This window comes from Nansenia antarctica (genome assembly GCF_963989245.1).
Source record: "Nansenia antarctica genome assembly, chromosome: 1".
NCBI lineage: Eukaryota > Metazoa > Chordata > Actinopteri > Argentiniformes > Microstomatidae > Nansenia > Nansenia antarctica.
This window is the reverse complement of record NC_137674.1, coordinates 54,809,068-54,822,100: the sequence shown is the minus strand read 5'-3', so window position 1 is coordinate 54,822,100 and position 13,033 is coordinate 54,809,068. Positions and strand designations below refer to the sequence as shown.

General features: G+C 41.7%; 1 protein-coding gene across 1 annotated transcript in view; it reads right to left on the bottom strand.

Moving 5' to 3' along the window:
- LOC308151308 (voltage-gated delayed rectifier potassium channel KCNH5-like) overlaps positions 1-13,033 on the bottom strand; it is a gene marked incomplete at both ends in the record, with an annotated part of 81,152 nt that overhangs the window by 32,242 nt on the left and 35,877 nt on the right. Inside the window, 4 exons of the mRNA XM_080524156.1 lie at positions 240-669; positions 2,881-2,964; positions 7,690-8,082; positions 8,482-8,597. Coding sequence (XP_080380282.1) covers positions 240-669; positions 2,881-2,964; positions 7,690-8,082; positions 8,482-8,597 — 1,023 coding nt within the window. The remainder of the gene's footprint in view (positions 1-239; positions 670-2,880; positions 2,965-7,689; positions 8,083-8,481; positions 8,598-13,033) is intronic.

Below are 13,033 nucleotides of genomic sequence, written 5' to 3'. Positions count from 1 at the left end.
ATAGGAAAACAATTAGCTTCATTGGTTACAAGACGTATGGTTGAATGCGCCCTTCATCTGGGTCATCTTGAGTCTCTATCATCATGCACAAACCATCTCTTGAGAGGAGAGACCTAAGCTCGAAGCACACAAGTTTGCAAAGTTCTTCTTTCTCAATAGAGATGGGAGCACAGATACTCTGAGCTACTGCATAAACCATATACACATCTAATTTCATTGCAGACTCTTAGAATACTTACAGCCCACCATCATCATCGCGACAGAGAAGATCTTCTCGCCGTCTGTGGTGGGGGCAATGTTACCGAAGCCAATGGTGGTGAGACTCGTCATGGTGAAGTAGAGGGAGGAGATGTATAGCGTGTCCTTGCTGGGGCCGCCCTCCCACTGGCCAGAGCCACTGGTGTTGTAGCGATAGGGTGACCCGATGCTGGCGGCCAGCTGGTAGAGCCAGCTGTTTGTCTTGATGGTGTTGGTGGCCTCATCGATGACCTCATAGTCCCCGATGCTGTACCAGATGCAGGCCAGCCAGTGGGCCACCAGGCCAAACACGCACACTAACAGGACCAAGACGGCCGCTCCATACTCCAGGTAGTGGTCTAACTTCCGGGCCACGCGACCCAGACGCAGCAGCCGAATCACCTTCAGGGAGCTGAACAGACTACTGAGACCCTGGAGATAGAGTAGTGAGGGGAGAGTGTAGACATATGGAAAGTGAAGGAGAGGGGGAGAGAGGGAAATAGAGGAAAGATAGGAGAGCTCAATTACAAACTTTTCTCTATATTGAGATTCTGGGGGCGAAGGAAATTAAAAGTGTGGACAGAAGTCAGTAAGGAGCAAGTTCAAACATTTCTCAGGAAAGACATTATGTCATTATGACATTTGAATGATTTGTGACTGGGGCTGGTGAAAGGAGTAACAAGTCGCTAAGGTCAGTTTTTTACAGATTATTATTATACATGCAGACTGTAAGCTTTCAAATGGTGTGTCATATATTGAAATTGGTGAAAATAGTTAAAGAAGATATGCTTATTTGAATGTTGGTACACCTCAAATCAATTAGCAGAGAAAATCACCCTGAACCAAAACAAACAAACAAACAAACTGGTTTCAGACTGTGCTCCATCACGCTAGCTAGCTAGCTAACAACAAAGAACATTGCACTCTAAATAGCTGCTCTGCATGTTTAGCACAACATACTGATAGAACACGAACATGCTAAAACACTTAACTACACATAACTAGATGATCACAGTCCCTAAACATAACAAGACATGTATCACAAACACTCACCTGAGTACAAAGAGCAGAACGTGTTACGGCAGACGACGAGTGTTGTGAATTGAGTATCGGAAACAACGTAATATGAAAAACCCCGAAAAATACATTAGAACATTTTTAATCAAAAATATTTTTAATCGTCATTTGCTGGACTTAACCCTTGAGGACCTGCTACTCCTTTCACCAGCCCCTATTTGTTTCATAGTCATGTCATGTTTGGCTTAATTTTGAAGCATATCTTACAAGGAGAATTTTGGTGTTGGTTTCAGTATTGTGTATCTTTGTTCATGTTCCACAGTTCCTCATCTACCATCTTCCCCCCTCAACCTTTCTGTGTAAGTAAGTAGCCATGAGAACCGGGGGTTCTTGAGCCTAATGGCCCATAGGAGCAGGAGCCTATCTCCTGTTTCAGTAGCGTGAGGCAGCTTGATATACAAGTACAGCCCATGGACATGACGCTGGTATGTTGCAGGGTCTTACCCCCAATCCAACCCTCAATGCTGAGTGCCAAGCAGGGAGGCATCAGGTACCATTTTTTATAGTCTTTGGTATGACTCGGCCGGGGATCGAATTCACGACCTCCCAATCTCAGGGCCACTGAGCTGGTGAGCTGAGCTAACCTTTCTGTGTGCAGTTACAATTAAGTACCATGGAGTGCTGAGATTTACTAAGCCCCAAACCTCAAGCTCCAAAAGCATGTGCTGGCAGCAGCAATTCTTACACAGCACAAATCTACATAAATGTGGTTTACTTATCATAAAATGCAAAAAGATCTATTACATCAACAAAATACAGCCATCCAACCAACAAAAATAATTTTTGTTTTCATTTTGTTGAGTGCATTCGTAAGGCAAAGGAGATAGCTGTATTCTCAGCAACTGGGTTTAAAGCATACTAACGTTTTAGTTTTATTAGTTGTTGTTTTATGAAAATGAGGTTAAAAAGTACTTAAGTGCCCCTTAAATAAAAACAAATATAAAAAAAATAATTGGCCCACTTACACCAAGTGAATGTGGCTCAATTACCACTTGAAATTAGACTGGATCTGGTTTCCATGTCCAAGGCAGATGTGCCAGACCCGATAAGTCTGTGGCCAGTGGCCATAAGTGGCCAGACCAGAGCTGGCACCTGGGTGCAGCCCAGTTACCTTTTTGAATTACGGTTCAGCAGTGGAACAGATCTGGTTTCCATACTAAAGCCAGACATTACCATAAACAGGCCAGACCTGGCACCTGGATGCATCCCACTTACTACTCAGAAGTGTGGTCCAGAAATTGACAAGATCTGTTGTGACTACTAGATCTGGCCCATCTTTATCGTTATTATGACCAAGATCTGGCATATGTATCTACCTGGTATTTTCATAGAAATCATGTGGTAACAATACTTAGCACTTTCCACTTCCAAGAATTCCACAATGAATTGTAACCACTGGGGCGCTAAATGGTGCATCAGTGTTTCTTTTTTCAATGAATCCCAAATAAACTACTGTAAATGGTATCATAATTTATGTAATTGTTATGATATTGTTATGATATGAAAATAGGGAAATATCAGGTAATAACCAGACTGCAAGATAGAGCATTACCCAAATCTGCTTACCGGAAGAACTGAGTCCTCTGCCCGTGTGGCATTCCTCTGCAAACTTGATTCTCGTAAATGCCCTACCCCGTCCAAGATGGGTTCCTTCACAGAGACATGCAGACAAGAGGGCAGACAGTACAAACACTGTTTTCCAATGCAATGTCAAAGGCACTCTGTCACGTGTCGCCATAATGAAGCATTGTTGACATAGTCTCTGATGAAAAGAGCTCTTTCATTGGGAGGAAGGGATGATACATTGTCGGTATACCCTCATATTCTAACAACTAAATCTCTTGCATCATTATAATGCCATAAGTATTGATGGACAATATATGTAGGCTGGAGGAAATGCCTCTGTTCAGGGGAAAACACAACCATGCATAAATCTACACAAGTACATGGGAACAAATAAAGAATAAAATCAACAGAGCACACCCTGTCTCAGACTTCTCCACTCACCGGCTACTTCATTAGGTACACCATTTCAACTGCTCGTTAACGCAGCAACGATCTGCTGAAGTTCAAACCAAGCATCAGAATGGGAAAGAGGGGTGATTTAAGGGACTTTGAATGTGGCATGGTTGTTGGTGCCAGGCGGGCTGGTTTGAATATTTCAGAAAGTGCTGATCTACTGGGATTTTCCCACACAACCATCTCTAGGGGTAACAGAGAATGGTCAGAAAAAGAGAAAATATCCAGTGAGCGGCAGTTCTCTGGGCGAAATGCCTTGTTGATGGCAGAGGTCAGAGGAGAATGGCCAGACTGGTTGGAGCTGATAGAATGTTATTGTTACAATTGTTACAACCAAGGTATGCAGAAGAACACATCGTATCTTGAAGCAGATGGGCAACAGCAGCAGAAGACCACACTGTGTGCCTCTCGTCAGCTAAGAACAGGAAACAGGCTGCAATTTGCACGGGCCCACCCAAATTGGAAGATAGAAGATTGGAAGATTGGAAAAAACTTTGCCTGTAGAGGGAATTCAACAGAGACATGAATGATGGACCCACAACAACATATGGCGTTTTGGTTTTTGGTGCCAGATAATGGCAAATCAAGATCAATACGAGCATGAGCGGGAAATAGATCTTCACCACCATTTATAAATAAATAAATAGGCCTACATACAAACAAACAAACAAGTGATGGGCTGTTCTTATGAACGGCAGAGAGTGGAGAACACACGCTCTTGATCTAGAGACAGCTGCGAGCTTTCATTTACCGGGGGTCTCCACATGCAGCAAGCTTGTGACACACACACACACACACACGCCGACTGAATGCCCACCGACACGTTGACTGCCTTGGGACTGTCCTGGGACGTACGTAAAGTAGGCCTAGTCTATATAGCTGCATTGAATTCGAGAGGTGCACGGCCAACATAACAGGGGAATGGTCTTATAGGTTTTTTGAAGAGCAATGTAGGCTACAGATTAGGATGAACGAACGATCGATCGATAGATGGATAGATCGCTAGATCAATACATAGATAGGTAGATAGATCTGCCCATTCGTCCCGCTCTTATCCAAATCAACACGCATGCGCTGTTGTTTTCCTATGGACAGCCTCGATGCAATGTTTCTAACCAGAGCGAAACCACCCTTTTCAAGCGGAGCATGCGTCGGTTGTTTGCTCCGGGAGTAACTTCGAATGCGCGTTCTCACAGCTCCAAACGACACAGAGCAAAGCAAATTTGATCCTAAACTCTGATTCCAAGTGAAGCAAATGTTCTAGTGAGAACACACCTTAAATAAAAGTTTTCTTTACATGAATATGATGTTCTTGATAACACAAGATACAAACACAAACTTAACACGAAAATAAAATGGGAGAAAACAAAGTCTCCAAAACTGAAATAGTAGATAACGAAAGGCAACAGACGAAAAATAAAGTCAATAAACTCAAACTCTAAAATATCAAAGGTAACTCCCTGAGTGGGAGCTTTTCTCAATTGATCGAACAAACAAACACACAGTAAAGACTGAGCGGGGAGTGAGGGCATAAAAAGGCATAGATGACAATTAAACACAGGTGCAGGTAATCAATTCATAATGAGTGAGTGAGTGAATGAGTGAATGAGAAAGTGAAACAACACAATGGGCAGCCGGAAGGAAAGGAAAAGACACTTGACAGAACTGTCTTTTGGGGTTTTGTTTCCGCCTGTTGGAAAAAAAACACAATTAAATTAATCTTGACAGCTAGCCTGGTACAGACTAGGTTAGTTCTGAGGTATAAATTACCTTGGTTACCGAGCAGGGATTCCTTTAAGCTTTTGTGTAAGAATACTTCTCACTCAACACCTATCAAAACCTACTTTGTGGCATCTTAGATAGATAAAGCATTGAAACAGAACTGCTCAATACATGTCTGCTTATCCATGAGGCTCATCTCCCAATGTCTAAAGTCCCCTTTTTGTTATTCAAACCGTAAATACTTCAAAGAATGACGAAGAATGAAGAAGAAATATTCAGCGGATGTGAGCTTCCCTCCATCCAGGACACCTACAGTGACCGGTGTGACAGAAACGCCCTCAGGATTATTAGTGACCCCAGCCACCCCAATCTGAAACTGTTCGAGCTACTGCCGTCGGGGAAACGGTACCGGAGCCTCCGGGCTGAAACCCAGAAGATGTCAAACAACTTTTTCCCTCAAGCAATCAGGCTCCTGGAGAAATGCACTGGAAGAAAACACAAGACTGTCCCCCCCAAACCAACCACACTCACACTACAACAATTATATATTATATGACTACTTGCACACTACTACTTGACTACTACTGTATCATATTGCATTTCATCTTATTGTACTTTGTAATTTTCACAATTGATTCCACTGTAGCACAACTGGTTCCGCTGTAGTACGACTACCATCACTTTATCACCTTATTACTACTTTATTATTACTTACTTTCCTTATTTTACTTTACTCTATTATTGTGATTTTGTATCTTGCTGCAATGCCAATGTTGAAGAACCTAATGGCGCTTCTCCATTGACCAGACCGGGACGGTACAGGACGGCACGCATTTGTATCTTACCCGTACCGTATTTTCAGAAACGCTTCTCCATTATACACAGACCTGCCTCCCAGAATGCATTTTGCACCGGCCGACAGCGGGGATTTTAAATCCTCCATTTTAAACCTCCATTGGCTAAAAGCTGTAATTTTGTGAAAAAGTGTTAACATGTCATTTTATGAAGTTTTAATTTGTTTTCGGGCTTGAAAGTAACCATATATATTCCCAAAAGGTGTCCAGTTTATCAAAATAACCTGTTTATATATCTGATCTGACGTTTTTTCCCCACTTCTGTTCGCTAGCTACATTACGTTGCTTAGATACCTTCACTGTGGGGTTCGACAGAAACATTGTAACATAATTGCTAAACAAGTTGTAAAATGATTTGGGGGCCAATATCTTTAGCTAACTAAAGTAACTAGCTTACTATATTGTGGTCTTAGCAGTTGGTAAAAGAACAGGATAGAAATAAAATAAAATACTGCTACAGGCAGTCAAATACTAGGCGAATGTGTGTGTAAGACACAAATAAATTGGGGTTCATGAATTTCAAGTGGCATCTTTGTAATCATGACGACGTAGTCATGTCTAAGAATGCATTTCACCACATAAATGTCCAATATAGTGAAAATACAGACTTAGCTGGGGTGCTGCAGCTGAAGAGTATCAAATAGAGTGCAAAAAAGCAGCATTTGCACACTCAAAACTGTGCAAAGAACGATGTATATTGCGAGCTTTCGGTCTCAAGGCTCTCTGACCTTTGTAAACAACAGCTGTATGACGTGTCAATTATCAATCAAACCAATCAACGGTCTGCATCGTCATATCGTAGCACGGATGGTACCTTTCGCTCCGAGTCAGGATGGGTAGCTAAAATCAGTACGGGTACTACGGCCCGGGAGCGCGGGTTCTGGTACAGTACGGGACTGTAGTGGAGAAGCGCCATAAGCCAAAGATTTTTACTCTTGTGTACTTGTACATTGGATGGAATAAAATTAATTCTGATTCGGACAATGTTATGAGTTGCACATCCATGCATATCCTTGCATATTAAAACACTCTATTACATCAGAATTGATTAAACAATATGCAGATCGCCAGATAATACTGAGACCTTTTTATTGAAATCTTGGCTTGGTGTAATTTTAATGCTTTATTACTTTCCACCCATACTGAGGATTTACCAAACAGTAGTTACAGTACCAGGGGGGAAATTACATGTGTTGCCAAGGAAACAAATAAGCTGGCAGAGAGGAAAGATATCCCTGTGCTTCTCATACACGTATACACCATCTTGAGCCTCCCACCAATTTTGTCTTGAAAGAGGGAACATGATTTAGATCAATATTGCTGTGGACATATAAAGTTAAAAAGCATACTGATGGAGTATGTAATAAATGGTTGAGAACAGCAAGAGCCATCTAGCCTATTATGAAGCAGTTTGGCTTTATTCCAATTACATTATCCCCTTTCTGGTTGAACCCATAATGTAACATATTAATGCAGTTTACCGTAATCTTATGTTAATCAGTTACGGTAATCTTATGATTCTACAAATACCTCAAGATCTTCAAGAAATTGCAATATCTTTACAGAGGCTGCTGTTCTTTGATTAAATATAATAAATAACTCCATTGTGAAAATCACTAGGAGAAATTCACAGGGCAAAAGATGGAAGAACATTATGGCACTATGACCTATATATGGAAGATGACCATTACCTGATAACCAATTGAAATAACCAGTTTTTCATCAAACCCAATTGGTTATTATGGGTAAAAAATAGCTAATCTTGGTGAACCAAACCTACCTCATCATCGTTTTCAAAAGCATTGATGATGTCGTAGGGCAGGCAGGACAGCAGGTCAATGACGAACCAGGTCTTCAAGTAGTTCATTCGAATCAGCTTTGGGTCCGAAATTACCTCTCCACTGGGCCCCACGAAGGTGGTGTGGAAGTTCAGCACGATGTCCACAAGGAAGATGACATCTACTACACTGTCTAGCACCAGCCAGGCCAAGTTGTTCTGCTTGGTCTTGAAGGAGACGTTGTAGGGAACCATGATGGCCGTGTAAAAGGTGAGGATGAGGATGACCCAGTCCCAGGTGGTCTTGAAGGCGCAGTAGTGGAGGATGATGTGTTGGGGGGTCTTTGGTGCCTCCTGTTTGTACTGTGGGAGGATGTCAGAGCCCAGCTGGAGAGCCTGAGGACCAGACATAAACAAAGACAGGAATACTTTAAATCTGAAACTTGAACAGGGTTCTCCAACTTCAGGAGAGCTAATAGGTGTGCAGGCTTTTGTTTCAGCTCAACACAACTGATTCAAATTATAATAATATAAAGTATTGGCCATATGTTCTACTTGACAGGTGTGTTGGTGCAAGGAACCCAAAGGGTTAAATAATGAAATGCAAAGGTTGTGAGTACTACACTCTACAACAGCTCTTAGAAATAGTTTGGTTATTATGGCCAGTGTTGCTTACTTCTTGGCACGTTTTTGCTCAAGGAAAATGGTGTAAACACTCCAAAACATGATCAGATGTAGATCAGTCTATATACACAGTTTTACAAGTGCATGTGCCTGCTTCTGGGTGTTGCTCACCTCAGCCAGTCTGGAGTGCTTGTGGCTGACCTCTGTGGTATTCATGGGCGTCAGCTGCTGGTGGGAGGTGCGGGTGTTGGTCAGGGCCCGTGCCAGCCGGGCAAACTTGGTCCATCCTGCCGAAGGTGAGCAGAAGACCAGCAAAATCACTAATCTATGCACACACACACACACACACACACACACACAGACACACTCACACTCACACTCACATACACACTCACACACTTTTAGAGCCAATGGAATGGTCGAAAAGGTGCTTAAATGCCAACAATTTAAATATAAATGCTTTTGCCATCCATTCTGTGCCAGTAAATTGAATGAGCATAGAGTTTCACTGCTCTTCATTGAGCCCGCTTCTACTCCATTGTTGGTTTATCCGTTTCCTTACTTCCTAAATATTCATCTAGGGTTAAGCCCAATGCACATGGCGTGCGATTTTGTCGCACGGCAACATTCGATTCTCCATTCACACCACCGAAGTGAGTGGGTGTGAATGGAGAATCGAATGTTGTCCTGCGACAAAATCGCATGCCGTGTGCATTGGGCTTTAGGGTTAGGGTTTGGGCTCTAATTCTAATTCTAGAATTCAAATGGCATGTGCGCACCAGCACTCCAGCTGTGACATTACTGTATTCCCTTGTCAACAAGTTATACAATAAGTTATTGTATAGCCATTATTTTTTCAAGAGCTTTTAAGTAGATCGTAATGCCCTGGAGGACCTCATAAGGATACAACGTCTCCGCAGGACTTCAAACTGAATGGCAATAGTATGAAGTGAGGCATGAAAGCAAGCCCTATCATAAATGTTTTAACAGTAAGCGGTTTACTTTCAAGGCGCTCTCCCATGGCTCTACGATACAGATTGCATTGTTGGGGGTAAGGGAGAACCACAGAATGCATTGTGACCAGAATGTTCTCCCAAAGGAATGCTGACAGCATATCTTTGATTGGTAAATAAAAAATCGCAGCACTTTGGAAGCACCGACACATTCACTCATTTAACGTTTAAAGGTGAAATCAACCATGCTCCATGGGCGTACAGTGGGGAAAATAATGGTTCCATTCGCATTAACTCTAACTATAAAACTAACTATAAAACTACACAGCTAAAGAAATTGTTACACTCCTATCCATAAAAAAAAAAACGTATACGCAATTTGCTAACTGCTTGTCATTACAGACTGTCACGCTGCTCGTCACATGATCCCCAGAGATGTGCCTGTGTGGTCCCTGAGGGACACACACACACACACACACACACACCACACACCACACACACACACACACACACACACACACACACACACACACACACACACACACACACACAGAACTCCTCATTCCCCACTGATAAAATATGTTGTCACAGTCCATTAGTTTACTACTGGTCAAATGAGATTAGATTCAAGTTGATCTTTCTGTTCTTATTTTCTTTATCACTGTGTGCTACTTAATCATTGTCAAAGCATAAATCAGACCTAACTTAAATAGATAGTGGGGCCACTCTCCTCTGGACAGCAGCTGAAACTATTTGGAGGCAGGTGGGAACAGAACAGTCATCCTGCAAAAGACACTGTTGCCATGGAGACCATCCAGTTCATCCATTTATGCCCCTATGAGTCTGAGAGCTGTTGCAGTATGCACTCAGGAGGCGCAGTATGTCAATATAGTATTTTTGCACAGAGAAGAAAGGACAAAGGTATGCCATCTACAAAATGATGTTGAGACACCCTCACAGACACAGTGTCTTCATAGGCCCTATTTACAATAAACAAGAAGACCAGTGAGAGTATTTTTGTACATGGTCACTGGTCTATTTAAAAGCTGACAGTCTATATTTTAATCTCATATTAAGTGTTTGAATTCAACTCCAAACATTTGGAGTATAGAGTGTATATGTGTGATTTGCTGACTTTGCTTGGGGTGATGGTAAGAGTATGGAAGACCAGATGTACAGTATGAGAGTGATGTGTGTGTGTGGTGGGAAGGGATGAAGGATAAATTAAAAGCAGTAATCATAGCATTTGCTAAATGGATAGGGAAAGAGAGGGTGAGGGAGGAAAGGGATTTGCAGAAAAGGTTAGCAATAGAAAAGGAGAGAGTGGATAGTATTCCAGGGCTTGATTTAGTATTTGAGTATTTGAGGGTGAGGGAAGATATGAGGGAATTAGAGAAGAGAAAGTGTGAAGGTGCTCTAGTAAGGAGTAGAGCGAGGTATGTCGTTGAGGGAGAAAGGAGTACAGCATTCTTTTTAGATTTAGAGAAGAGGCAGAAAGAGAAAGGGAAAATTGTGGAATTAGAGAATGATAAAGGGGAAAAAATAACAGACTTAGTGGGAAAAAATAACAGACTTAGTGGGAATAAGATACTGTACATTTTATACAGACGTGTCTATATACATCTGGGGGTGTGAATGAGGAATGTATGAATACAGTATTAGAAGCAGTGGAAGCCAGGGTGACAGCAGAAGAGGAAAAAATGTGTGATGCAGACCTAAGGGTGGAGGAGGTTAAGACAGCTGTCATGGGGTTAAACCTAAATAAGAGTCCAGGTTCGGACGGGTTAACGGCTGAATTTTATAAAGCGTTTGTTGACATTCTGGCTCCTATATTGTGCAGAGTGTATATGTGTATGGGGAATACAAGGGTGGTTCCGGACTCTATGGGCTTGGGGTTGCTTACTTTATTGTATAAGGGTAAAGGGGACAGGAACAAATTACAGAATTATAGAGCTTTATCGTTACTGAATTGTGATTAGCACAAAAGTATTAGCTAATAGATTGAATGAAGTAAAAAAAAAAAAAATGTGCACCTACCCAGGCCTATGGAGTCCCAGGGAGGGATGTGGCAGAGAATATGTATATTTAAGAATAATATATTAAGGGATGTTGTGAAGGACATGAGGGAGGGGGTTTATTGTTATCTTTGGATTTAAACAAGGCTTTTGACAGGGTGGAACATGTATTTTTGTTGTAAACAATGGAACATTTTGGGATTGGGACTGTTATGAGAGATTGGACTGAATTATTGTATAAGAATGCTAGAAGTAAAGTAAAGATTGATGGATTATTGACTGACTCCTTCCCTTTAGGTAGATCAATAAGACAAGGGTGTCCATTGTCAGCATTGTTTTATAGCATGGAGCCATTGGCACCTTATATTAAGCAGGAGAAAGAAATTAAAGGAATAAATACGCCGGGGGGAGGAGTCCGCATAATCCATCAATATGCAGATGACACGACATGTACTGTAAGGGATGTAAATAGTGTGAACAAAATAATGGGGTGTGTAAACATATATGGAAAGGCTTCTGGTGCTAAAGTGAATGTTGACAAGTCTGAAATGTTGTGTATAGGGGAAGTGAATACAGACAACTGTGTTGTGATAAAAGTGTTGGGGATATATCTTGGAGAGGATGACAGGGAGGCTGTTGATTACACATGGACAGGGGTTTTGAATAAAATAAAAACAACATTGAATTATTGGAAGCAAAGGAACATGAAACTGAAAGGAAACGTTGTAATTGTTAATGCACTGTTAATGTCAAAATATGTTTATGTGTTAGGTGTTATTGAATGTACCAGAGTGGGTTCTAAAAGAAAGCACGATGTTAAAATAGCGTATGATGTATTAGTAGCAGATTATGATAAAGGAGGTTTGAGGCTGGTAGATCTGGAGGTGAGGGCAATGAGAGTTAGAACAGTCAAAAGGTTTTTGTATGGGGAGGAAGGACATGGATGGAAAGGATACTTACTTATAGGGAATGGGTACATAGGTGTGGGGGTTATGGTTTGTTGATGTGCTTTAAGGCACGGATGTATAAAAGCGTTCCGGAATTCTATAAAGAGGTGTTTAAGGCCTGGAGTAGTTTTTTGCCTGGGGTAGAACATGACTGTGAGAAGAGAGGGGAGATACTAAATGTTCCAGTTTTATTGAACCCATTAATAAGAAGAGAGGGCAAAATGTTAGAGTCTAGGGGTTTTGGAAGGGCAGGACTGATTAGAGTAAGGGATTTTAGGTATGAGGTAGTGCCAGGGTTCAGAGTAGGCAATCATTGACGTTGTTAGGGAAATAGATAAGGAGATGAGAAGGGGAGAAATAGTGAGCATGTTTAATAAAATAACACAGAGTATCCCTGGGGAGTGGGTGAGGAGGTAAGATAGGGAGTTAAAAGGGAAGGAACACACAGAATGACCTAGGTTAAGAATAGGGAAAGGGGAAACAGTGTGGGACTTCTCGGCGGTTAAGGTGAGGGAGTGCTACTGGGCACTGTTGGAGAGTAGAGTGAAGGAGTCTGCGGCAGAGAAGGTGTGGAGGCAGGTGTTCCCAGGATTGGAGGTGAAGTATATATGGAGGAATTTATTTTTGAAAAATAATAGTTTAGAATGCACACATTTAGATTTTATGCTCAGACATAACAGGGTTTATACTAAGGTGGTGTTGCATCAGGTGGACAGAACAGTTTCGAGGGAGTGTGATGTGTGTGGGATACAGGATGAGAATTTAATGCATATGCTTTTTGAATGTAGAGAAATTAAGGGATTTGAAG